Raw genomic sequence first — 27,196 nt, forward strand, 5'->3', positions numbered from 1 at the left:
GGAAATCCTATCTGGTTGGTCACACCGAGAAATACGATTACTGCCTCATTTTAACACAGCCGAGCAGACGTATTGCGCACTGTGATTCGCCTCACAGAAAGCTTTTTCCACACGGTTAATACTATAGGGACGGATCATTTTTATCGATCTCATATGACGGAACTGGCGTATTATAGAGGCCGGGATCATTACTAAAACTGAACTGGGATTTGCAGCAGGATGTCAGATACCCCTGACGGAACCCACATTGGGCCGGGAACGCTCTGTCAAAACGGACCTCAGTTCGGCGTTCAGCAGGTGAATGGCCAGGTGCGCGTTCACGTGTGACAGATCTCAGCGCCTGTGATCGCGGACCACTGCGCGCATTCTTTGGTGATAACACTGTTTTAAGAAGTGTGCTGCTGAGCTCTCACAAGTTCAAAGATACACTGGACCATGAAGCATCATCAGTTGTTTAGATGTTTCTGGCGAACCTTCATCACTGTACTTCTGTTTGATGGCACACCAATGATGACGATGTTCAGAGGATCCTTCACACTGACCCTTAGCAACATCAGCATCTCACACCAGGATGATGCGCGGATCACTCACTCTTCTCACGCTGGTAGGGGAAACTCTTAAAATTATTTTAATAAACTATACTGTAACACTTATAAATACTTCACTACTTATGATGATTTTACATTTGTAAAATACTGTAGTCTGTCATTATATCTGGCAAAAGTATTGTACGAGACGATTAAAATATAGTGTAAAAATAGTAGATTTGGACTCTCTTTGACATTGAGATAACTGTCAAAATTTGTCCCAATCAACCTGAACTCACCCTAGTATAAGATAATAATTTAATTTGTGAGTCTATAAGATAAGTACAAGAGTGTATGAAGTAAAATTTTGTACTATATCAGTATTTGTGTGAATGTGTAGTAGATTACACATGTTAAACTTTTCCAAAAGGTCCTTAGCAGTACCACACTATAGGAAAATAATTGCTCAGACCTCTCATAGTTAGATGGTTTACACTACAGAGAGATAAACAGTGGCTCAGCTATTTCAACTTGTTTAGTGAATCTCAATCTTAAACTTTAAAGGCCCCCAATTGTCTCCAACATCCCATATTTGAAGGACCCCAATCACAATTCTATAGAGCTTGGCATAACTAGAAATAATATTATATTTGATGCAAAAACAGTTTGTTTGCCATATTTTAATGTTTGCTTTGTCTATTAAATAATTATAAGTCATGTCAAAGGGATAATTCACCCAAAAATGAAAATACTGTCATCATTTTCTCACTCTCATGTTGTTTTAAACCTGTATGTCTTTGTTTTGATGAACAAGAAGGAAGGCACTTTGAGGATTTTTTGTAACCAAACCGATAATGAGCCCCATTCACTTTCAAAGTAGGAAAATGAATACTATGAAAGTGAACAGGGCTCATGAACGGTTTGGTTACAAAAATTCTTTAAAATATCTTCCTTCGTGTTTATTAGAACAAATACATTTATACAGGTTTGTAATAACATGAGAGTGCATAAATGATGACAAAATTGTCATTTTTGGGTGATCTATCCCTTTAAGGCCCCCTTGTGGGGCTCTAGTGGGGCCTGGACCCTTGGTTAAGAGACAGTGGTTTACAGTAGTTGGAGTCTGTATAGCAGTCTATGCTATTCTACCCACTAAATCACACATTTAGGGGCAGTTTCTCAGACAAGGTTTAAATTAAGTCAGGCCTTAGTTATAATCTGCCATTTAATAGTTTTTACAAACATACCTTACAATTCTGGTGTGCATCTTGAGACAAATCAATGGCACTAATATACTAAAATATGGGAGCGCAATTCCATTAAGACAGCTTAAACAAGCATGTTATAGTTTTAGACTAGACTAGACTAGAGGCATGTCCGGGAAACTGTTTCTTAATGTTTGCCTAGCTTATTTGGATTGTTATTCATCTTCTTTCAATGAGATCTTGGTTTTTGGAGAAGAAGCTGCTTTTAAAATAAAACATGCTGATTATATTTTTGTTGGATTTTAGTTCTGTTTGCGATTTTCCCTATTCCAAATAATAACGAACAGATTGCAAATGCTACAACTATGGTGCGGGTTCCTCTGAGAGTTGCACGTCTTGGTTAGCGGGTCTAGCTTTTCATTTGCTGAGATTGGCAGTATTTCAAGCTTCTGTTGCAGTTTAGAGGCCCTGCAAACCAGTACAGTAAACACATAGTCTGAAACAGCTGTCAGTAACAGACCAAACAACAGCTGCCCTCACAACAGAGATAACATATGTAATGTTTATTACTCGGACTCGCTCACAGTCACTCTGCCTTTAATTATGAAATTTGTGCATGCACATCAGTGATTTCTAATCTAAGTAGATTGTACAGTCACGTCAGAGTAATAGATACAGATAAAAAAATGTATCTATTGCTTTGTTATTAAGAGATTCATAATGCAACATAATAGTGGATTATTATAGCACAGTAACAGACAGATGGAATGTTGTATGAAAGTCTAATTGTTCTGAAATTACATATTAAAAAAAAAACATTCCTGTGTGTTATTTTTGCCTTATTTGTGCAATAGGGGAATTTTGGCACTGCTAGCCAAAGTAAGTAACCCATTTAAGGCTTTTTCAATTATGAATTATATGTAAAACTTTTTTTTTACTTTCTTCTATAGTCACAAATCGCAGAAGAGATGTGAAGCCTCTGATGAGGACAAGGCCATTTGCATTAGTGGATGGAGTTAGAAAAAGCCTGAAAGATGTTTTGCAGGTGAGTTACGGCACTTTTTTGTCTTATAACAGAAGAACTATTTTCTTTAGTAATCCTGAATCCCTCAACAGCTCAGGTAGTCCAGAGTTAGGTTTGGATGCATCAAATATCATTAAATCTGTCGGATTCTGTCTTGCTAAATCTGTCTTGTTTCAAAATAATGAAACTAATGACTCATGAGTTTTTTTGTTTTGTCATATGACTTTACACTTTTTGTTATTGCTTCATGTAATTCTACTAGTGTCACTTTGTCTTTAGCGGATGATGGATTTTTTCTCAGAAGTGGTTTGGCCATAAGTGTGCATTGATTCATACCATTGTGAATAACATTACTCACTACTAAAGCAGGTGATAATGAGTGTTTGTTTGGATGTATTTGCCGGAGAAAAGGGGAATTTTGCAGGATGTGACTTTAGAGTTGCCCTCAGCTGCACAGGAAGTGTCCGTCCCCTTAATGTTGCCTTCGGTTCCTTTTGTCTCAGATTATGCTTTATGTCAGGAAGTATCCTGGTGAATGTGTCAACGCACCTACCTCCTCCCTCTATGTCTATGACACGGTCCCCTAAACCACTCCTGCTCTCATAAACTTTAGTTACTCGTTTGCTCAATCACTTTTGATTTTTTACATCTGCAGCATGATGTAGGGCATGCTGGAATGCCAGATGTTTTGTCATTATCCAGTGAAAAAGCCCCTCTGTGAATCTGAATCACTGAAACCAAAGCAACGATGGTCTGTTTTTAGCTTGTTTTGCTATGGAAAGGAAAGGCGGGTGAGTTATTGGGTGTGTGCACATATGTGTGTATTTGGGTGTGTGGGTGCGTGGTCTTTTCCCTGATCCCCATCAACATGAACATGAGTACAGTCAGCTAATTACAATCAATGTCCTAAAGCTAAGCCACAATGTTCCACCCATTCAGAGAAGCTGAAATTATATTTATACAACAATTATAAATCATTTTCTCAAACAGTTATATAGTAATAAATGTGTGTGCACTTGTTATTCAATCAAGGCTGTGTCTAACATGTCCATGTCATGTTGTCTTATCCATTCTTCACGGATAGGAAGAAATTTATGGGTGTTTAAAAAGGAAGCAGTAGGTGTGTATAAAAGGAAGTTGTGCAGGGGAGTCAAAAGTGTTTATTGCAATAATTAGTAAAAAATATAGTTTTTGATTTGACCAAATTTAAGAGTTTGTTCATGTAAAAAAATATCTTGTGAAGTTTTAAAGCTCCCAAACTTTGTTAGTGTTGCTCCTAAATGGTGTTATTCTGACATGTGATCTGTATGGAATAATTATGCCTAAATACTTTTGGCTAAGTACGTTTCTCAACCCACCATTAGCAGTGGGAAAATGTTTATTTTGGATCCTTGCTTTACTGTTGAATGCTCTGGCAAAGAAACAGACAATGCGTATTTTAAACAAATTTCCAACATGGATAAATTGATGTAATATACAGTAAGACCCTATAAGATATGGAGTCAAAATTCTAACCTGTCTCAATGTATTGCTACATCAAAACTAACAAATCATCAAAACTCCACCCATTAGGGAAAAAGCAGACCTTGAGTTCTGGAACAATTTCCATACTCCCCTCCACCTCCATTCTTGGTATTTTGTTCAACGTCAGCTAGCCTCAGTTAAAGTACCCCACCCAGCATTCATCTGCTGCTGAGGTCATCCCATTGCGATCAATGCTCGCTTAGGGACATTACCTCAGAGAAGGAGAGAAAGTGCGGCATTCCAAAAAGGGGAAGAAAAAAGAAAGGGTGGAGCAGAGGGTGAGAACACCATAGAGGAAGAAATAAGGAAACAAACCAGAGAGGCAGCGAGAGGAGCAGAGATGAGGATAGTGTGAGGGTAAGATAAGGAAGACATTTTCAGATGTTGTGCACAGAAAGAGAATTATAGATGATGAAAAAAGACTGTGGAGCATGAAAAGGTCATAGAGATATGAGAGGAGAGAAATTAGTTGGAGAAATGGACACAGATGGATGGAAGTGGCAGACGTTTTGTGGAAGTCTGGAGGTTTGGGCATATCCTTCCTGTAGATGCCTAAATATAGACAATAACATATCTAATTGATTCTACCAACAAACTTATCAGCTTACTGAGTCTTTCTTTTGATCTCCTCCGTTTTGCTCAGAAAACAAAATCCATTTCTGGCATAGATGGTCTTATCAACATCTGTAATCAGAAAAATTTAATTAAAATAATCTGAATAGCTTTTTTACTAAACCTAAAAGAATTGTTCCAAGATCTTTCTGGGATTCGTATGTATTTAATAAACTGGCTAATTCCAAAGTATGAATTTGTATGAAGTGAATAGTACAAATGATAACTATTTATAAAACAAGGTAACACTTTACTGGAAGGGGTGTGCAAGACTGACATGACACCTTCATAATCATGACATGACGTTTCATGAACATAAAGGAGATTTTATGCACGTTTATGAAAACTGACCTTAAGTGTCATTTGATCAGTTATGTTTCTTTAATGCAAAGATTACATTGTTTGAGATGTCTTTGTTATGATAACTTGCCATAAACCAATACATCAAAACTTGTCATAGATCTGTCATAAATATGACATAGCAGAATATTTATCAAACTTAAGGAACTACGTAGCTTTATCGGATAACATTACATTAAATTGTCATTTTAAATGTCATTAATTGTTAATACCCTGTCAAATAGTTTTATAACAGCATCATAAATAGTTCTTGACCTCAACTACATTCAAATAAACTTGTCATTAAAATGTATTAAGTGTTAATACTATGTCAAATCATTTTAAATACCTTAAAAAAGCAACAGACACGTCAAAAGATTATACTTTTTATAACTTTACATATGTGCACAATGCATTACATAAAAACAGACAACCAACAGAACTTGTTCTTCCTCACACACAAAGTTTTGACATTTAATTTAATGTAACTGTTTGGGTTTTTATCCCAATATTGTACTGTTTTGATTTAATTTTAGGTCAATCAGTCTCCAAATGCAATAAAATACAATTTTATCCATTTTAATTATTATTATTGAATTATTGGATTTTATTTCTTAAACACCTGGAGAAAAGTAAAAAAAGTTTTTTGCCGTTGTTATAAAACTATTTGACAGAGTATTAACACTTAATGACATTTTAATGACAAATTATATTTGTACCCCGGTAGTCGAGGTCAAGAAAAATATCCATGACGCTGTTATAAAACTATTTGAAAGAGTATTAACACAAAACATTTTAAAGACAAATTTAATATGTATCTCTGGTAAAAAGTGGTCAGTTATGTTGTCTTGGTAATGTTAGGTTGTCATGATAAGCTATAATGTATTGGTTAATGTCAAGTCATAACAAAGACATCTCAATCAATGTCATCTTTGCATTAAAAATTGAGTCATAAATGTGCATAAAATCTCCTTCATGTTCATGACACTTGCCATGCCATGAATATGAAGGTGTAGTGTCAGTCTTATGAAGACCCTTTCAAGTAAATTGTTACCATAACTATTTTAAGACCCCATCCTTAACTCCCCCCAACATCACAGGCTATTACAAATCATACAAAACCATACAAATGTGATCATACAAATTATCCATATGTGATTTAAAATCGAATTGAATAGACAAATTGGATTTGAAGTTGTTTGACAAACAAGGCTATAACATCATACATATTGTGATGTTGGTCTGTGTGTCATAACATTAATATGCACTGAACAATTTCAAACAGTACAGGTATTATACTTTTGGCACACACACACTGTGTGAAATGTCTGACATGATCAGATGCAAATTTCTAATTTCACTATGACTAATCTGTTATGTTTCTTGCCATCATGCTAACACTCAAGTCATCACTATGGCAACCATGCAGTGTAGATTCACTGGAAAATGATTATACAGACTGAACAAATAGATCAGATTTCAGCACTTGCAAAATGATTTCATAAGCAGACAGTCAGTATTAAGCCTCCAGTTCAACTTGGCTCTGGTTGTTTTGAAGACAACGATCGACTCATTCACAATAAACTATAGACCGATCTCAAGAGGTTGTAGTAATGGCTGTTTCTATAACCATCTGAAAGCAATAAACATAAAGCCTACAAGTAGATGTTTATGATTGTTTAGAAAAGCTGAACAACAGTGTCTGGGGATTGGCTATGGGGTGTTTTTGTGTTGGATTCTGTGAGTGAGCGCGTATGTTTGGGTGTGTATCATTGCAAAATGACTGCAGATGTTTGTGAGCATCAAAAAACAGCATAACCTTCGGATGAACCTTTTCAGCAACTACAAAATATTTTAGCATTGACAGAGACTATGAAATCAAAGAGATATGTGAGATGTAATATTTGGTCTGATGGGAAAAGGTGAAAATTGGGACCCTTGTGAGATCTATTTTTTAAATACTGGTATTCATTTTCTTACAGTTATGCAAGGTCACAGACAGTACAACCTTTACAACTTTTTACTTTCTTAAAATGAATTACCATAATAATCAGGGCCCATTCTACTAAAATTAATGTTGGAAAATGTTTTCTTGTTGTTTGTGAATATTATTACAGATGTAAAATAAGTTGTGAAGTTTCACATTGACTATAAAAAAGAAGAAGTGAGATCAGACTAACCCACTCTGACATCTAGAGAATGAGAGAAAAGTCATATATGTGACCCTGGACCAAAAAATCTGTCATAAGTAGCATGGGTATATGTGTGTGTGTGTGTGTATGTATATATGTATATATATATATATATATATATGTATGTATGTATGTATGTATGTATGTATGTATGTATTTATGTATGTATGCATGTATATATATATATATATATGTGTATATGTATATATATAGGTATATGTATATGTATATATGTGTGTGTGTATATATATATATATATATATATAGATGGTTTCATCGGACGCACGTGATACACGTCTGGATTCGAACCTTACTTCCGGTTTCGTTTTTTTAATGATCTGACTAGTTGCTAAACTGATCTCTTGAACAAATGCCTCGTCGAAAATAACAAATGTTTTGGTTTCCTAGGTAATCTATGTGTTGTTTTTTTTGCTTGTTATATAAATAAACTATGTTTAAAGAATTTGTTGTTGTTTATTATTAGCGGAGTTTACCGGAAGTTAGGTGCGGACCGCGATAGCGGCTTGTTTATGTTGTTACTGCTGAAACGGTCTATATACAGATATAGATATATAGATATATATATTTATCATTAGTAATATGGACATAATTTTGGACAACTTTAATGGTGATTTTCTCAATTTTTTCTGCATCCTCAGATTTCAGATTCTCAAATAGTTGTATCTCGGCCAAAAATTGTCCTATCCTAACAAAAACAATGAAAAACATAAATATATTCAGCTTTCAGATGATGTAATATACCCTTATTGATTGGTTTTGTGGTCCCGGGTCAAATATAGACAGATATTTTAACCCCAGTTTTGCTTAAGTCAGACCTATTCTGACAGGATAGCATAGATAAATGCCTGTTCTGAATGGCTGGTAAAGTCAAAGTTCAGCTAAACCTGCTTTGATTGGCTTGGAGAAAGAAGGGTCAGTCATGTGAACTGTTCACATTAGCACACTGGAGAAAAGCAGGAAACGGCAGCAGCGATATAACAGGAAACTGAATAGGGTTTCACTTTTTCATCTAAATGTGTGTGTGTGTGATGGGGATGTGATAGAATAGCAGGAAAAGGTGCTTAGAACAGAAGGTGAGATGAGAGAAATAGTCAGACACCGTCGTGAAGAAGGAAAGTCTGTTTATAGCTCAGTTTCCCCTTTAAAATTGAGCTTTTTTATTATCTTCTCGTGTCCCTTTTCCATCTGCCTTGTCCTGGTTTAATGATTAGTTCAAACTAAGAGATTAAATGTTCTGAAGTTTCAATCTTAATGTACTTGTGAATTGTCTGTACAAATAAAGGTCATGCCTGTACGTTGGGACTTCAAGGACCTCGGAAATGTCACAACTTTGAGAATTTGCGGTACTGAACACAATTCTCAAACAAAACCCTTTCCTGAGTAATGATTTTTGAATTTGAGATGATGGGGTTTATGTTGAGGGCTTATATTGGTTCTTATTATTTCTCAGATCCGTGTAATTTATTTTGAAAACAAATGTTAATGTAATGTTCAGATGATTTAATATGTATTAAAATGCGTCTCTCTCGTTTTCTCTAGAATGGTCACCCTGATAGACTGCAATGCGGATTACAAATAGGAACCAGCTTGTATATCCTAGACCTGGAGAAAAACCTGTACGTATTATTATTTTTTTTGCTCTTAAATGGGACATTTCACAAGACTTTTTTAAGATGTCAAATAAATCTTTGGTGTCCCCTGAAGTTTTAGCTTAAAATACACCACAGATCATTTATTATAGCATGTTAAAATTGCCACTTTGTAGGTGTGAGCAAAAAATTTGGCATTTACTATGCAAATGAGCTGTTGAAATGCAAACACTGATCGCAATAATGGTGGTTTGTTAAAATTGAAACTCATTTGTGCTGTCAATTATCTTTTCTCTCTCTCCCTATACTAAATGGCAGTGCCATGGTTAAAAAGTGCAGATTAAGGGGTGGTATTATCCATAGATATGTATATAAAGGCTAGATGGCTCGTCCGCGCTGATGGCCAATTGAGTGGAACGTCCGCATTTTGGCGGCCATCTTAGGACAGGGCGCTCGCTCACTCGTAGCATTGAGTTTTAATGATGCAGGTACTTTTAAATGACCATAACTTGCTTAATTTTTTACCGATTTTCAAACGGATTGGTTTGTTATAAACGTCAAAGATGTACCTATGACACTGAATACGTATACTAAAAATAAATAAAAAATTCATGAAACATGTTAAAGCATCCAGAATTATAGCCACGTTAATAACGTTTGTAAAAAACCAAACCGTTTGTAAATCCGTCAAGAATTCAGCAAGTTACGAGCATTTTAGTTGGCGTATGTCACTCACCTTCCGTCCACAGCAGCAGGGAGCAGCACTATGGCAGCACTGACCTAAGATGGCCGCCAAGTGACGACACAGCTGACTCCGCCTTGAGCCATCTAGCCTTTATATACATATCTATGGTATTATCCCCTTCTGACATCACAAGGGGAGCCAAATTTCAATTACCTATTTTTTCACATGCTTGCAAAGAATGGTTTACCAAAACAAAGTTAATCTTTTTCACATTTTCTAGGTTGATAGAAGCAATGGGGACCCAATTATAGCACTTAAACATAGAAAAAGTCACATTTTCATGATATGTCCCCTTTAACCAGTAAGTCTTAGTCTATACAGCAAGATAATTTTTTTTACTGTAACTCCTGCAGGGATCTTTTGCCAAAGCCACCTAACGTGTTTTACTATCTGCCAAATGGAACTGGGCTGTCTATGGATCAGAATCCAGTGGTAAGTGGATCCTCCACATACAGTCCACATGGTTAATTTGGGAATGCTTTATTTATATTATTTTAATGCCATTCTTCTGTTTCTCTTTCAGATTCATTGTTACTATCATGGCTCAGTTCAAGGTTTCCCTCAGTCTCGTGTAGCTCTCAGCTCCTGCTCTGGGTTACGGTACCATTTGTTTTTTATCAGTTTCCTTGTGGTTATAGAGTTCAGTGACCAATCAGTAACGTACTTCCTGTGACCCATGACAGAAATTCATTTTAGCACTTGAGTCTGTCATCATGTTTGGCTGACCATTCACAAAGCAGGATGATTTATTGTATTCAGGCTTCAGTTTTTCTTAATTTCTCACATAATTTTTTCATGTTACCTACCTGTATAAATGTCTTTTCTGATAAACACGAAAGAAGATATTTTGAGAAATGTTTGTAACCGATTATGAGCACCATTCACTTTCATAGTAGGAAAAAAGAATACTATGGAAGTGAATGGGGCTCATGAACAGTTTGGTTACAAACATTTTTCAAAATACCTTCCTTTGTGTTCATCAGAACAAAGACATATATACAGGTTTATATGTACAGTTGTACAGTATAACAACATAATGGTGAGTAAATGAGAATGTTCATTTTTGGGTGAACTGTCCCTTTAAAAGTAAAGTATGCAGACAGACATCATTAGCATCTTTTAAATAGCCTACACAACTCATCCATTTGCCAGATGTTTGTGTGTTGTGTCTATTATTGTCGGTGTGAATGACACTTGTTCCTCTCTGTGTAGAGGACTGATAGTCATTAATGCAACACTGAGCTTTGAGCTGCATCCTGAGGAAGAAGATGGTGATAAAGAGGAAGAGAGGAGTGGAGAAATGAAAGATGGAGGGATGCATGTGATCTACCCGACCAATTCACACACAAAGTCTGGAGGCTGTGGAGTTTCACACAACTCTATTCCTCCCATTCAGATCATTCCACAAACACACAGAGTGAGTCAGATATGTGTGTACTGTATGTGTGTGGTTCAATAATTATAAGAGTGTATTGGAATGTGCATATGTTACATAGAAGTATGGAAGTGTGTGTAGTGTAGATGTCCATAAGTGTGTGTATGTGTGATGTCTTGATGGTTATCTAGTGATGTTGATCTCGTGATCTGCTGTTGTCACAGAGTAAGAGAGACATTCTCTCAGAGACCAAATACATTGAACTGGTGCTGGTGGCAGATCATAAAGAGGTAAAAGGAAACTTGTTTCTCTCTGGTATCGCTCTCTCTCTCTCTCTCTCTCTCTCTCTCTCTCTCTCTCTCTCTCTCTCCTACACACACAAACACGCACACACACATACAACACTTTTGCCCTCTACTGGTGCATCTACTGCAGTACTGCTACTGCCAAGAAGTAATGAATACAGGGCTGGAAATTGCAGAAATTCATTGGGGGACTCTAGTTTGGAGGGTGGTTTAGATGACTTATTAAAAACAATAACATGACAATTGTTTATGTTTCCTCCTTATAATTTTTTCTTGAGTATGTAAGTCACACAAACTTTTAATAATAAATGTGTCCTCAGGTTACGGAACAATTTTGAGGAGTGAACATTTGGATATTTAGTAAATGGATATTTTAAATAATCTAAAAATCTTGAATTAAACCGATACATCAGTCATACATTGCCAAGTGTCATGTTACAAGCGTGATTGTGCATTATAAAGTAAGAGTTGCAATAAACTCATAATGGGGAGTCATTTTTAAATGCAAGTTGTTTAAATGTAATTCCTTTTCAATTCCACCATTTAAAAATTCTAACCAGTTTGAGGAAACCTCGCTCCTCTCTCCATTTCCAGCCCTGACTGTATTTTTATCTGTATATTTACTGTGTCAGTTTTAAATGACTCTGTTCTATTTCTCTGTATTTTTACAGTATGTTAACTATCAAAAGAATAATAAAACTATGATCTATCGTATGCTGGATGTTGCAAACCAAGTGGACTGGGTAAGTTTTGTTACAGTATACAATAGTTTGTAATTATATCTATCTATCTATCTATCTATCTATCTATCTATCTATCTATCTATCTATCTATCTATCTATATATATATCTATATATATATATCTATATCTATCTATATATATATATATATATATATATATATATATATATATATATATATATATATATATATATATATATATATATATATATATATACAGATCTGTGCAAAAGTCTTAGGCCACCACCACCACCAAACTTCTTGTTTTAGTATCCACCAGACTTCAAGTTTTAATGTCCATCCATATTAATTATTTTTTTTTATATATATTTTATTAAGAAACAGAATATACAGGAAATATGTACACAAAAATTCTAATTTTTAAAAATATCTTTTTTAGGCATTGTCAGTGTTTAGTGTGATCTCTCTTGGCACTAAATATATCTTGAGCGTTTTTTAAAGCAACACTAAAGACTTATTGCTCTTTGCTCCCCCTACAGGTTAGAAGCGTATTTGTTCATTACCACTGTCGTAAATACTGCAGCATATCTGACTCTGATTGGATTGTAGGTCTGCCGTAAAGCAACTTTTTGTAGTTTTCACTCGAACTACAGGACCACTACCCGACGGTTGGAAACTTCTTTAGTGCGGTTTTGGCCGATAGAGGGCTGCAAAGCGAATGTAAAAGTGCCATTCACCCTGTTTTGAGTGGATGAACCACTGAAACTTTTTGGGAAACTTTATTTTAAGGTAAAAAAAAGTCTTTGGTGTTGCTTTAAAAGAAGAATTAAGTAAAAAGACTAATTTCTTTAAAATTAGAAATTTGGATTTAATTTTATTTAGGTTTAAGAGATTCTGCAGTTTCCTGCTACTGGTCAAGTGGAAGGGGACTTTACCCTACATATCACTTACATTTCTATACAGTTTTTAATATTATATACATATTTTTCCTTATTTTTTATTATATTTCCTAATTCTTGCATAGAGGCCTAAATAATTTTATATATTAACATTACTTTGTTTTAATTTTTTTTACAATAAATCTTATTTTTAGGATCTCAATGTATATGTTATATATATGTAAAATAAGCAGCATAAGCGCATTAATCTTGTTAATTCCTTTGTAAAAACAGAGTCTGATTTTTTACTTTCATTAAAATACACAATATTACCATTCCTAAATACTCAAGGGATCATATGGGCCATTAAAGCTCTACTGTGTACTTTATTGAGTTAATTCTTAACAAAAACCCATGTTTTCTTTCAAAAGTATGTGCTCATTCATGTGTAATTACTTCCCACCCACTAATGAAAGTATTCTCGTAAGTGTAGAATCTGCTATGTAAAATGCATACCGTCGAAGCGCTCTCTGGCTGAATCCATGTTGTGCCTCCATCTTTGAAATACATTCGCCGACGAGGGACATTCCTGAAATTCAAGCTCCGCCTTTCGCGCTTTCACTCTACACTCATGCTGGCCGATAGCTGAAGCCTCCAGAGGTTGCATGTGTTGGCGGTATACGTCATCAAGACAGTCTTATTTCAGAATATTAACAATTATAAAGCTGACAATTATTTTTAGTTAATTGTAAATTGATGTAATATGCGTATGACTTGCGAATGTAATGCTCAGTTGATTTAAATAAACCAGGCTTGATGACGTATCGTATCCAGCCTGTGACCTGCGTAGCTGAATCCTTCGGATTTTACAACAACCGCACACCGTGATGAACCTGCGATCTAATGCTTTGATTTGAAAGCCTGTTGAAGACATATTCTCGAGGACATTAAAACAAATCGCCAAGGAAGCGAAACGGGGATTTTAAACGACAACGTGACAGGAAAAACATCAAGACCAAAGTCACTATTGGAGTTAGTTTTCCAAGATGGGGCTCATGGGACACTGAAGTTGCACTTTATATCTTCTCCACAGGTAATTCAGCATATTCGTTTACATCTATACAGTCCATGTTGTAAACTTGAAGTTTTATAGTTCCTTGGCTAACTTTAGCATGATTATGCATAACACTTGTTAGTGTAAACATGCATGTGGTTTAATGTGTTCAAACAGACACACGCCGTCTCTCCGCCCATTTATGTAATCTGAGGTACTGAGATAAATGTTTTTCATCTTTTCTGACCTCTAGCACAAACCCACGGTGACAGCGCTATTTTTAGCCTTTCATTGATAAAAGCGTCTGATCTGCGCGTCTTTCGTTTCATTTTACAAGCGTGTGAAAGTTGCGCGATCTTTTTTCACCAATATGAGAGAAAGCTCTTACATATACACGGACATGTAACATGTTTACTTAAAACATAAGCATTGTACTCTGACATAATGTCTGACATAATACTCTGATAAAAGCGTCTGATCTGCGCGTCTTTCGTTTCATTTTACAAGCGTGTGAAAGTTGCGTGATCTTTTTTCACCAATATGAGAGAAAGCTCTTACATATACACGGACATGTAACGTTTACTTAAAACATAAGCATTGTACTTTGACATAATATTAATTTGCGTCCATTTAAACCCGTCATGGTTGCTTTTTGTATGTGATTTTAAGCGGACATATCATGACAATCAGACTTTTTTCATGTTAAACATAAATCGGTGTGCTTTGATGGATCACAGGCAAAGGACATTGCAAATTGTTCATTTTTTTCTCATTGCTTTTGCTTTGTAGCTACTGGAAGCCATGTTAACCTTGGCATGACACGGCCGGGCCACCGTACGAGTTAAAACGCGTTCCGAATGGGGGGGGGGCTAGAAAGTATTATTCAGTTGCTTGTCATATAGACTTTCACCGCTAGATGGGAGTAGATCTTACACAGTGGAGCTTTAAGTTTTTCAATGCAACTTTTTACTCTCATTGTTAGTCTCAGATTTTGGGCTTCATTGATCTAAAAGCATTGTTGAGTCTTGGCCTATATAGCTAAATCTTTAAGTATCTCCACTTCTGTCTTAGTTCTACCGGCCACTGAATGTACGCGTGGCTCTGATGGGTTTGGAGATCTGGAGTGACAGAGATAAGATCCTGGTGGATAAAAGTCCCACTGACACTCTAAACCGCTTCCTGGAGTGGAGGACCAGAGAGCTGCTGCCACGACTACCCCATGACAACGCTCAACTGATCATGTACGGGCAGATGCATTGTGGGAAATGTGGACACATTGAAGTCAGGTTTTAATAAGGAAAATCATGTAGAATTGTATGTTTCTGGATGTTAGGGGTGAGTCATTTGGTGGGACAACGGTCGGCATGGCCTCTCAGTCGTCTATGTGCTCGAGGGATCGATCTGGAGGGGTGAATGTGGTGAGTTGTTTTTATTTACATTAAAGGGTACCAGCCTTTACTCCTATCTAGTGTGACAGTACAGTCACTCACCGGCCCAGTTTCCGTTTCAGACCTCTAAATTAGTGCTGTGTAGGAAATGGTGTGGTTTTCTCATTCACATGTGCTTCCTGTTGCTTGGGTCGTAGGATCACCTGGTGAGTGTTTTAGGTGTGGCCTCCACGGTAGCGCACGAGTTGGGTCACAACCTGGGAATGAATCACGATACAGCCGACAGACGCTGCCAATGCCAGAACGAGCCACGACTTGGAGGCTGCATCATGGAGCCATCCACTGGGTAAAAGCACCACGATTGCATGTTTATGACTCTCCTATGTCAGGCTTGCTGGTGGTGGCAAATGCATTACAAAATAAATGCTGCTCCCATGTGTAGGTTCATGCCCGGTCAGCTCTTTAGCAGCTGCAGCGAGCGAGATCTGTCTCTCAGTCTGCTCCACGGGGCCGGGATGTGTCTGTTTAACATGCCCCAGCCGGAGAGTCTTCTGGGAGGTCCGCGCTGCGGGAATCTGTATGTGGAAAAAGGAGAAGAGTGTGACTGCGGCCTACTGGATGTAAGAAACTGCAACTGTCTAAAGTACATATAACTGATCTTGAATCAGTTCTGTTTATTGGAGCTCAACCTGTATGACTTTTATGCCCTGCACCTCTGTAATCTGTTTCCTGTGTTTGTTTAGGAATGTAATGATCCTTGCTGCAATGCCAGTACGTGTAAACTGGTTTCAGGTGCCCAGTGTTCTTCTGATGGTATCTGCTGTGAGAACTGTAAGGTGTGTAAGTGTACCTCATATTACACCCACACTTGAACATGTGCTTCTGTTGTTGATCTGTAATTATATCTCATCTATCACTTTCCTAGTTGCGCGTGGCTGGGTGGGAGTGTCGGGAGCCATTGGGAGAGTGTGATTTGCCGGAGTACTGCACTGGAACCTCCCCTTATTGCCCGCCCAATGTGTTCCTGCAGAACGGAGAGCAATGCAAGGACGGCTCCTCCTACTGCTACAGCGGTGTGTGTGCCAGTCTGGATGAACAGTGCCAGATGCTTTGGGGACCTAGTGAGTATCACACACAGTGATCACACTGATGACTAGCTATATGTCTATATGAGCAATACAGAAGTGAACAAAATCAAACAGCTATATATATATTATGTTTTTGAATGCAAGTAGAAGTATTATTAAAGGGACACTCCACTTTTTTTGAAAATAGGCTAATTTTCCAGCTCCCCTAGAGTTCAACATTTGATTTTTACCGTTTTGGAATCCATTCAGCCGATCTCCGGGTCTGGCTGTACCACTTTTAGCATAGCTTAGCATAAGCCATTGAATCTGATGAGACCATTAGCATCACGCTCAAAAATGACCCAATAGTTTCAATATTTTTCCAATATTTAAATTTTGACTCTTCTGTAGTTACAGCATGTACTAAGACCGACGGAAAATTAAAAGTTGCAATTTTCTAGGCCAATATGGCTAGGAACTATACTCTCAAACTGGCGTAATAATCAAGAACTTTGCTGCCATACCATGGCCCGAAAATATTCAATAGCACGGGACTATTTTCGGGCACTGAAAATTTGCCTATTTATTTGCGAAACTCTATGGTCATTTTTGAGCTCGATGCTAATGGTCTAATCAGATTCAATGGATTATGCTAAGCTATGCTAAAAGTGGTACTGGCAGAGCCGGAGATCGGCTGAATAGATTCCAAAACGTTAAAAATTAAATGTTTAACTCTAAGGGGCTGTTTACACTTGGTATTAAGATGTGTTTTCATCGATCGAATCACAAGGGGATGAGAGAGACACATTACGTTTACACCTGGTATTTAAATCCGTCTCTTTTGTCCACTTTCGACCGCTTTTGTCCTGAATACTGTGAGGGGGTGGTCTGTGAGAGGGTGGGCGAGTCTCTCTGCTGTCATTCAAACACGAGCGGGAGTAATTATGAGTTTATATGGACGCGAACTAATATTATGTCGGAGCCCACTGCTTGATAGCAAGTAAACGTGCTCCACAGTGTTTTATTAGTGTATATGTTAGAGCTTTCTCTGAATTTTCAGAGCAATTGATGAAATAGGATCGCGCAACTTTCACACGCTTTCAAAACTAAACTACGGAGATCAGCCGCTTTAGATGTATCAATGAAAGGCTAACAATAGCACTGTTCACCGTATGTTCATGCCAGAAGTCAAAAGAAGACGTAAAACTTGTGTTTAATACCTCAGATTAGATAAATGGGCGGAGAGAAGGCTGTTCGAACGTGTGGCTGTTCGAACACATTAAACCACATTTGCGTTCCGCAACTCCAAAGCGATCCGATCGAAAGTGGTTTCGACTACCTCTGGTTGTGGTTGAAAGTGGTCGAAAGTGGACGAGCTCAAAACGTTTTGAACACCGTTTACACCTGGCATTAACGTCGTCCACTTGTGATCCAATCGACGAAAACGCATGTTAATGCCAAGTGTAAACAGCCTCTAAGGGAGCTGGAAAATGACCCTTTTTTTTTTTTTAAAGTGGAGTGTCCCTTGTATTATCACATATAAAGGTATTTGCACCTTCACTATCTAAACTCTTTAGAATTCACATTGTCTTCTTATTGTTATGGTGGTATAAATATATTTTGGTTTAAGTTTTCTCTACCCCCTTAGACTCCACCCGTGCACCTCCTATCTGCTTCTCCTCTGTAAATAAACAGGGCAATAAGTATGGAAACTGCGGTCTGATGCCCAATGGTTCCTTCATCCCCTGTTCAAAAGGGTGAGACATGTGGTAGTAGACATTGAAATTATGATTTCAATATGAGACTATAAAACCTAATGGAAATTTTCCTGTTTTGTTCAGGGATGTCCACTGTGGTAGGATCCAGTGTCAGGGTGGGAGTGATCGCCCCCTGTTGGGATCCAATGCTGAGATTTTGACCACGAAGGTTAAACTAAACCAGAGTGACTTTACCTGTCGGGGGACCTATTTTAATCTAGGCGATGATGTATCTGACCCAGCCATGGTGGCTCAGGGGACGGCCTGTGGGCACAACAAGGTGTCTGATAAAACCTTTGTGTACAAAATTTACATTTTACATTAAGTTGAATTCAATGTTAAATATGTATTATTACAATATTTAATTATCAGGCATGTGTGGACCAGAGATGCCATGACATCTCCATATTTGGTGTTGAGGAATGCCGCAGGAAATGCAATGGCCATGGGGTAAGTAGGAGGATGGAGAGAGAAGACACTACAGCTACACTGTTAAGGTGTCATTTGCAATGACACAGAGCTGTGTTCTTATAGTCTCTTTTTTATGTTGTATATGTGTAGGTGTGTAACAGTAATAAGAATTGTCACTGTGATCTGGGATGGGCGCCTCCTGACTGCAGATATTCTGGAACCGGAGGCAGTGTGGACAGTGGGCCTGCACGAAAGCCCAAAGGTGCATACACACACATAACATTAGACATTAAAGGGATAGTTCACTGAAAATTAAAATTATGTCATCATTTACTTACCCTCAATTTCATTAAAGCAGATATGGGGCACCATTTACTTCTATAATAGGACAAATTATACTATTGAAGTGAATGGTGTCCCAGATCTGCTTTGGACCAAATTGACTAAAGAACAATTTAATAGGGAAGTAAATGATGAAAGAGTTTAAATTTTTTGGTGAACTATCCCTTTAAGAATCAATTTAACACGTTATCACTGATTATAATGCTGTTGCTGTGTCTCTGTGTCAACTCGTATACAGAATCTGATCCTGCGCGGGTTGCTCTGCTGGTCATCTTCCTGTTTGTGTTGCCGGTCGCACTGCTGTTTGTTGCACTCCGGTATCCACGCTGTCGCCGAAGCCTTGTGTACCTCGGCCACACCCCTTTTAACAAGAGCCGCCAGAGCCGGTAAGACAGACTAAATGCCATTGAGATGGATAGATGGCAGCATTTATTGAAGCAGTTTGTGTTTTTGACTCACACGCTATACTGAGTGTTTTTCAATACTTTGCTGTGTTTTGGCTCATAATGCAGTGGGGTCTCTGTGGCATATATTGAATACTGTGTGACAGAGGAAGATCTCAGGAGGTATCTGTGGATGCTAAACTCTACAGTAGTTCTAGTTTTAACTCTAGTGGTGTTAAATAATCTAATGGTAGCAGTAGCATTTGTTGCAATAGTCTTCTTTAGTTATGTGCATTGTAGGATGTCCAGAATGTATTAATGCTTTAAAGGTATAGTTTACCCAAAAATATAAAATTCTGTCATTATTTACAACCTCAAGTTGTTACAAACCTGTATACATGTCTTTGTTTTGCTGAATACAAAGGAAGAAAACAGGAGCACTATTGACTTTAAGTAGGAATGAAAAATACTATGAAAGTCAATGGTGCTCAAAAACGGGTTGGTTACAAACATTGCTTAAATATCTTCCTTTGTGTTCAGATGAAAAAAATAATTTTTTACTGGTTTGGTGGGTAAAATGGTAACAGAATTTTCATTTTTGGGTGAACTATCCCTTTAAGTCGTAGAAGCCTTGCTGTTAGCACTTAAGCTCTCACAGTTCTCTGGTTTCATATTGCAAACATTACTTGTGTGTGGATTTCAGAAGAGCAATTTTTGTGCAAAGTAGATTTAGATAGCATGGTAAACTCCTGATGCATCTACAGTATGTGGTTCATACAGGTTATATGTGTATGTAAGTCAAATTTGCCATTAATGCATGGTGGTCAATGCATTTTACAAGGCCTGGACCAAAATGTTTATTGGTGCCCAGAATAAATATTAATAGGTATAAGTCTTTGCCATAGCGGTCCATTGTAGGTCTCACCACAGGACCTGGAACAACTTTCCCAGTTATTCCCCTTTTAAATTATATTACCTAAATAACATCAAATAAATATCATTATATAGGAGTACATTATATGTAGTTAATTCGGTATAAATGCTGAATAGCATGGCATTAGTTTGTGTATAAATGTAAAATATTATTATTGCATTGTATGTTTCTTTGCCACAGAACTCCTGCCATTGAGCTTGCTAATGCTCGAAATGGAGATCAAGTACAGCCGCTGAGATACCAGTGGCCTCGCCAGAGTGACATTCCTCTCACCCAGGCTATCAGCAAGGTACAGTACACACATCAGCAGGGACGAGATCTCCCATGTTCTGATTTGAGATCGAACAGAGAACCTAAGCTCTACTGCTTGACGATCAGATCGATATTTAATCAAATACTGTATCATGATCTGCCTTTAGGATAACTGGAGAAAATCATTCATAGTGAGGTTCATCATGCTCAGAGAAGCAATGATGGTGAAGAAAGCTAGTGGTAGCTCGTGTTAATTTACAGTTAAATATGTGAATTTATACCACGGGGCTGTTGAATGCTTTATTCTGATTGGTTGAGAAATGTTCCACAGGTATGCATTATTTTTTGATAACTGCACACCTGACCTTTTTTTTCAACCACTAGGGAGTCAGCTGACATTGGCTTAACTTAGAACTCTCTTCTATACGTTATTATATAACTATATTATTATTACTACACTCGCTAGTACGGTTTAATCTTAGCTGCTGTCCTCTGCTTTTTACGTTGTCCACCGATTTTCCTGTGTGTTCTCCTGCTTCTATTAACGTAAAGCTGCTTTGAAACAATTAACTCTTTCCACGCCAGCATTTTTCATGATTTTCACAAAAGCTTAATGCCACCCAGAAAATGCTCTTCTTTAAATATATAAACATACACTATATCAAATTAAAGAACCGACCCTCTGCTTTGAAAAAAAAACTTTCATCCTCCCTTCATTAGTTCTCTTTTAATCACCTCTTAAATTTGGGTAGGTTTCTTCAAAAACACCAAATTTTGAACAAAAAGCTGAGATAATTCCATTTTTGCGAAGGACTTTTAATAGAGATTAGATTCAGAGCGATCCTCAAAACATACCGGACATACAGCTGTTAGCCCTAGGGTGATACTTCCAGGTTTTATAAGTTGCAGAAGAGCTGGATAATAGCGGTATTGCAGATTGACGGAAATACTCGTCAATGGGGGGAAAAAGTTTAACAATTGTGAAAAGCGCTATATAAATAAAATTTAACTGAATTGAATTTACCTTTCAGATGTCTTAAAATAACCACCAGAGCAATGACTTAGCAATGTCTGTGGCAACTGTGGTATAAGCAGAATAATTGACTCCGGTCATTTTAATTATTTGAAAATAATCCACTCTCCACTTCGCATCGTGACGCATTACCAACTTGGGTGTGCATTATTTTTTTTATAATTCAACAGCCCATCGTCAATTATTCTTTACGTATGCTGTTGTTCTTTGAGGAAGCTGATGCAGACACAAGGTTTACTGGGCAAAAAAGAAGATAGTCCTGCTCTTTCACTTTTTATGTATAGCTCAAAGTTTAGCCTATTGGAAGAATATCTGATAAATGTCACATTTTCTTGATGCACTAAATGGCAAAATACTTTTGTTGTTTGTTTGTAACACATAAGTTCGCTGAACAAGCTTGCATGCATTTCTCTTCCTATTAAACATAAACACTAAAATAATTCTTAGAGTATAGCTATAGTTTATTGAATCTATGGAGACATTCAGATCTCTTTGCTACAAAATACTAACTACCTTTTCTTATTGTAACTTGCATGTGCTGTAAAAGTTAACACCGCCTCTACCCTCCTCTGCTACACACTTTGTCTTATTGTTAGGTTCAGAACAGGCCTGCTGCTCCAACTAAACCTCTTCCACCTGATCCAGTCTCTAAACCAGCTCAGGTAATCCTTGTTGGTAAATGCGACTATGAGATATGAGGTATCAAGATGTGTATGTTTCTAAATATGGTATGACATCTATTCTGGTCGATGGAGCTGTTGTAATCGATGTGTAATACACACAAACAAATGCTGTTCTGTTGCTCTTTCTGGTTCTTTAGCTGGCAGGGCACTGGCCCGCCCCTCCTACCAAGCCCCTCCCTCCTGACCCCTCCCCCTCAGAGAGCAAGGTAGAGGGTGCACTTGCTGCAAGTTGTCACGTTCAACTGTCATCACGGTCCTTTTCTTTATGTTTAGTATTTTGTTTGAAAGTATATACCTTTCAAACACTCAATGTTCAAGGTCTGCGTCTCTGTGTGGTTTTGCATGTAGAGTTGTGCCTGTGTCCCCGTCATTTGCAATAAGGTGATATGGAGTTTTGTACGTCATGGTGTCTGCATGCTAATGGGATAATGGGTATTCTACAGCATGTACTGTAGATTTCGTGCATCGTGAATTGAGACTGAGGGAGAGCGAGAGATTATATGGGATTCAGGGCCGTGCACAGACATTTTGAGGGGCAGTGGCCCAAACCAACAAGGGGGCACTGGGGGAGGGCACAATTTATATGGTTTTAACAATATGATGTGTTATAGATTAGTATCAGAAAAAGAGAAGTGATTATAATGGAAAATATACTTAATAACAAGAATTAAAGTGTTACAAAACTGCTTAATATTCTATATGATTTGCGTGCTGAAGCTTTGAATCCATGTTTACAATTTTGTAAAATTTTCTTCTTTTTTTGTGAAAACATTGTTTTTTATTTTTTTGTCTACAAAGTGTGCCAACAACAGCAAATTTGGTGTTATTTATATTAGACAATCACTGTAATTCTAAGAATGTTTACTTGCTAAGTTGTTAGCACTTTTAGAAGACCAAGAGCAAATCATTACCCACAGAAATACAAAAACATACGAAAGCCAAGAGAGGTCATCCACATTTTTATTTTTGCTGCTTGTTTTCTCATGATCTCGACTTTCTTGTTATCCTGACATGATAATCCAAATGCCATAATGTAATTTCCTGTCCATAATATTTGTTTATTTTGAAGTGGACTGCTGATGCATATATGAGTTGGGTTACCACGCGTAGCTCTTTGTCGATAGACTTAATAAATAAATAAAGTTTGATGTTCGTGAATTTAGGGACCATCTCTAAAGGAACAATGTACACGTTTCTATCTTCAATAGTATTTAACAGTTTATTTGAATAAAAATAAAAAATCTAAAAAAGTGTGCATAGTTGACAACCACATGAACACTTTACAGTTGGTTTTGTGACTGTTTGTTGACTTTAAGTAACTCCATTTTAATGCTGTTTAAGTAGAAACGTATATGGATATACTTTATAGACGTTTCCTAAATTCACAGCGCTATCAAATGGTCAATTATTGGCAAATCTGTTTCATCTTGAGCGAATCCCTGATCCAAGTAAAATCTAGTTTGTTCATTCATGCTAATGTAGCTAAATATGCTTTTGCTGTCTAAAAATAATGTTCTTTTGTAAGCTTTAATCACATCACAAGAATACAACTGTTATCTCGAGATAAGGAGAAAACTAAGTCGTGATCACGAGAAAACAACCAAGCAAAAATAAATATAGTACACGACTTCTCTCGGCTTCAAACTACCAAATTACTAATTGAGCAGCTTAACAACTGAGGTAATGTAATGAATCTACCTGTTAATACAACAAACTGTCGTCTCCACCCTTCAAAGAGTGGACACAGATTGTGAGAGATGCTGTGTAGCGGGCGGGAAATCACGAAGTGGATTACCAGAAAAGGTGGATCTTTAGACGAGCGGTAACAGAACACTTTGACCCGGGTTGGCGGTTGGTGAGAGGGGCACCTCAGCTGATTAGGGCAGAGGGGAAGTTGCTCTAGCAACCGGGCCACCCCCCTGTGCACGGCCCTGATGGGATTTAAAATATACCTGATTTAAAATGTTTTTATTGCCTCAAATTTCATCTCATTTGTATAATATTTTACATTTGGCTCTCATAGTCAAGAAGATTTGGTAACAGTCATGAATATAGCAAATCAGACAACATATGAATCGGTGGAAAATTTAATTTACATTTACGCATTTGGTAGACGCCTATCCAAACGACTTACGGTGCATAACAAGGTATACATTTTATCAACGTGCATTTCCTGGGTTTGAACCATGACCTTTTGCGTTGAATCTATATTATTTTTCCCTCTAACTCTCCCAGTCTCTTCATGGTGAAATATTTAATCTTTTTGGATGAATCAGAGAAATCAGTTTTTGTGCAGTGCATGATTCAGTGGTTTTGACCGGATTCATCTTATGATTGTGAGAATCGTGGTGGTTGTCTCTTTGGAATGACATTTGAGCAAAATTGGTTAGTCAAAACAAGTAAGACTTATCAAGCGCCTGCTTTTCTCTGTCACTGCACCTTCAGCCCACAAGAAGGCGACCGGCTGCACCAAGAAAGCCCCTTCCCCCTGACCCTGTTGTCTCAGACCGACAGGTATCACCAAGTGTAGCCGGCAATCAATGACACTTAACCCTTTTTTCCATCTCAGAGTCTCTCTTTACGTATCTATAAAATATTGGCTGTTTTTCAGTGGCGGCCGATGACTTCTTTTTTCAAGGGCGCTCGATGTGAAGTTCGTCACAACATGTATGTAGCCGGTCATGTGTGTGGTTTGTAATTTTAAAATTTGTGTTCTGTGCATCGAGTGATCCTGTGTGCATCACTTCTCTTGTCAAAATAAGTGCCTGCTGCAGATGCGTCTAAAGAGTTTATGATAAAAGAGACGCTCGCGTTTGCCAGATACTCGCATAATCTCATGCGTAATCAGAGTTTAGTGTTAAGGGAGTGTCTTGCGTGTATTTGCGTCTCTTTTATTATAAACGGTTTTGACGCGTGTGCAGCAGGCACTTATTTTGACAAAACACGTGATGCACATGGTTTACATGACGCAACAAACACATATTTTGAAAACACGAGAAACACACATGACACTCCGAACAAATATTTTGAATTTGCGCCCCTTTGATGAGTAGTCACGAGCCGCCACTGCTGTTTTTAAGTTTGTATAATTCTTATCAAATATAAAGTTGGACATGAAAGCATCAAAAAGATAATAACTCTCTCAATTTTTTCTGTTGTTTTAGAATCCTGTTCCCCCCAAACCTCCAGTTCCCAAGAAGCCATTGCCTATGGATCCCTTGTCTCACTCTCCTCAACTCTCACTACAGGGGCATCCAGCATCTGCTGCTGCATCTTCATCATCCTCTTACTCACATAGCCCAGCACCAGCCACGGCTCCTGCCAGGTGGGAAAATTTATGTTTATTCAAATTAATGATTTGCAACAGCCATTGCTTTAAATTATAATTGGCAAATGTTTTATATGTACCATATTTACATTTTATTCAAACCCATGACCATAGCGTTGCTGAGGCAGTGCATCTGATAATCTTGTTTTATCTATGCAGACCTGCTCCCCATCCACCTCTACGGAGACAGCAGTATCCTGGGAAACTCTGTGCTCCGACCCAGTATGGCCTATAAGGAACACTGTGTGAAGCAGACTTGCGCAAAATTTGCACTGACCCTTAGAAAGGACTTCTACAGCATGAAACCTTTACGGGGATGTCTGCAGGAAGACTCTCATGTGTGCTCTGCATGTGGATCACTACTAAAACTGAGAGCTTACTCTGAAGCGTATAGCCCCCATGCAGTGGAATTACAGACCCCAGGAATGGTGAAATAAATATTCTCGAGAATCATTTTGGAGTGAACAAAACGCAGACATACATTCCATTTAAAGTGTGGTTCAATGCATGGACATTGGATGTAGCCGAATGATGCCTTGAGGAAAAAATCACAAGAGATGCTGTTTGCATGCTCGATTGCCTGCCTATTGATAAACTGATCTTTCCTACTGAATCTCTTTGGTGCCTATTTAATCAGCTACAGACATCATTGCAACCATACGAAATTACAGGACTCTTTTCTTTCTAGAGCTGAATGTTTGCCTCTCTGTCGTAAATCGGCTCATCTCAGTACAGACATTTTCAATCACACGTGGCTTCTGTAATTCTGTGTCTTATTTCCGTATCAAGTTTGCGAGTCATGAATACAAATGCTGCTGCTGGGACAAAGCTGATTGGAAGATAAAAGCACTGGGGAAGAAACTGAAGATATTTAAGTGTATTTTAAATTATGTACTTTTTTAGGCAATAAACATGGATCTATTTTTACATTTTAACCTATGGCTTAATCCACTCTACATTTAGGTTTTTAAAGAAAGTTTAAATTCATTTTCTAGTTAAATTTCATTTAGATTTGATTCAGATAAAATGTCCACAGACCCAGATTATAGTACCTTACATTATTAATAATACAATAATAATTTTGTATTTTTATGGAAAAACATGCTATTTATTAAAAAGACATCAAGCTCATTTCTTATATAATTACTATAATAATTAACAAAATATTTCATGTTGTCACACACTATTCTGTATAGCAGTATAGCAGCACAAAAGGTTGTGTGTTCATTTAAACCCAGGGAACACACATACTGATAAACATGTATACATTGTTATGTACTGTAAGTCGCTTTGGATAAATCCATCTGCCTAATGCTTAAATGTTGTTACATTTTTTACTTTCTACAGTCACCAAATCTTCAGTAAACACTGCAGGTGTAAGAATTTAATTTAAACTAAATGGTCACTTAATATGGCTCATTAACACATGAACTGATGTTGTATTTGAAAAGTCTAAACATTCAGACAGGATGTAATTTTTTGAAATGATGAAATTGCAGACTGAGGTTTACCACAGTGACAACCC

General features: G+C 37.4%; 1 protein-coding gene across 4 annotated transcripts; it reads left to right on the plus strand.

Moving 5' to 3' along the window:
- Nucleotides 1-17: 17 nt before the first annotated feature.
- Nucleotides 18-26,054, plus strand: adam15 (ADAM metallopeptidase domain 15). 4 transcript variants are annotated; one of them, XM_065245484.2, is made up of 25 exons: nucleotides 18-604; nucleotides 2,683-2,777; nucleotides 8,984-9,060; nucleotides 10,132-10,210; nucleotides 10,302-10,378; nucleotides 10,991-11,195; nucleotides 11,378-11,443; nucleotides 12,130-12,201; nucleotides 15,165-15,334; nucleotides 15,427-15,511; nucleotides 15,679-15,827; nucleotides 15,924-16,101; nucleotides 16,225-16,317; nucleotides 16,407-16,602; nucleotides 18,197-18,305; nucleotides 18,390-18,585; nucleotides 18,678-18,755; nucleotides 18,867-18,978; nucleotides 19,297-19,444; nucleotides 20,556-20,664; nucleotides 22,257-22,322; nucleotides 22,481-22,549; nucleotides 24,789-24,857; nucleotides 25,508-25,668; nucleotides 25,831-26,054. In XM_065245484.2, exons 1-25 carry the CDS (start codon nucleotides 436-438, stop codon nucleotides 25,904-25,906), a joined length of 2,904 nt encoding a protein of 967 aa, XP_065101556.2. In that variant the 5' UTR covers nucleotides 18-435; the 3' UTR covers nucleotides 25,907-26,054. The 4 variants fall into 4 exon arrangements, with proteins under 4 accessions (XP_065101556.2, XP_065101558.2, XP_073667694.1 ...); XM_065245486.2 differs by lacking the exon at nucleotides 22,257-22,322 and having other exon boundaries at nucleotides 19-604; XM_073811593.1 differs by lacking the exons at nucleotides 22,481-22,549; nucleotides 24,789-24,857 and having other exon boundaries at nucleotides 19-604.
- The last annotated feature ends 1,142 nt before the right edge of the window (nucleotides 26,055-27,196 follow it).

This window comes from Paramisgurnus dabryanus, chromosome 13 (genome assembly GCF_030506205.2).
Source record: "Paramisgurnus dabryanus chromosome 13, PD_genome_1.1, whole genome shotgun sequence".
In the NCBI taxonomy this organism is placed as follows: domain Eukaryota; kingdom Metazoa; phylum Chordata; class Actinopteri; order Cypriniformes; family Cobitidae; genus Paramisgurnus; species Paramisgurnus dabryanus.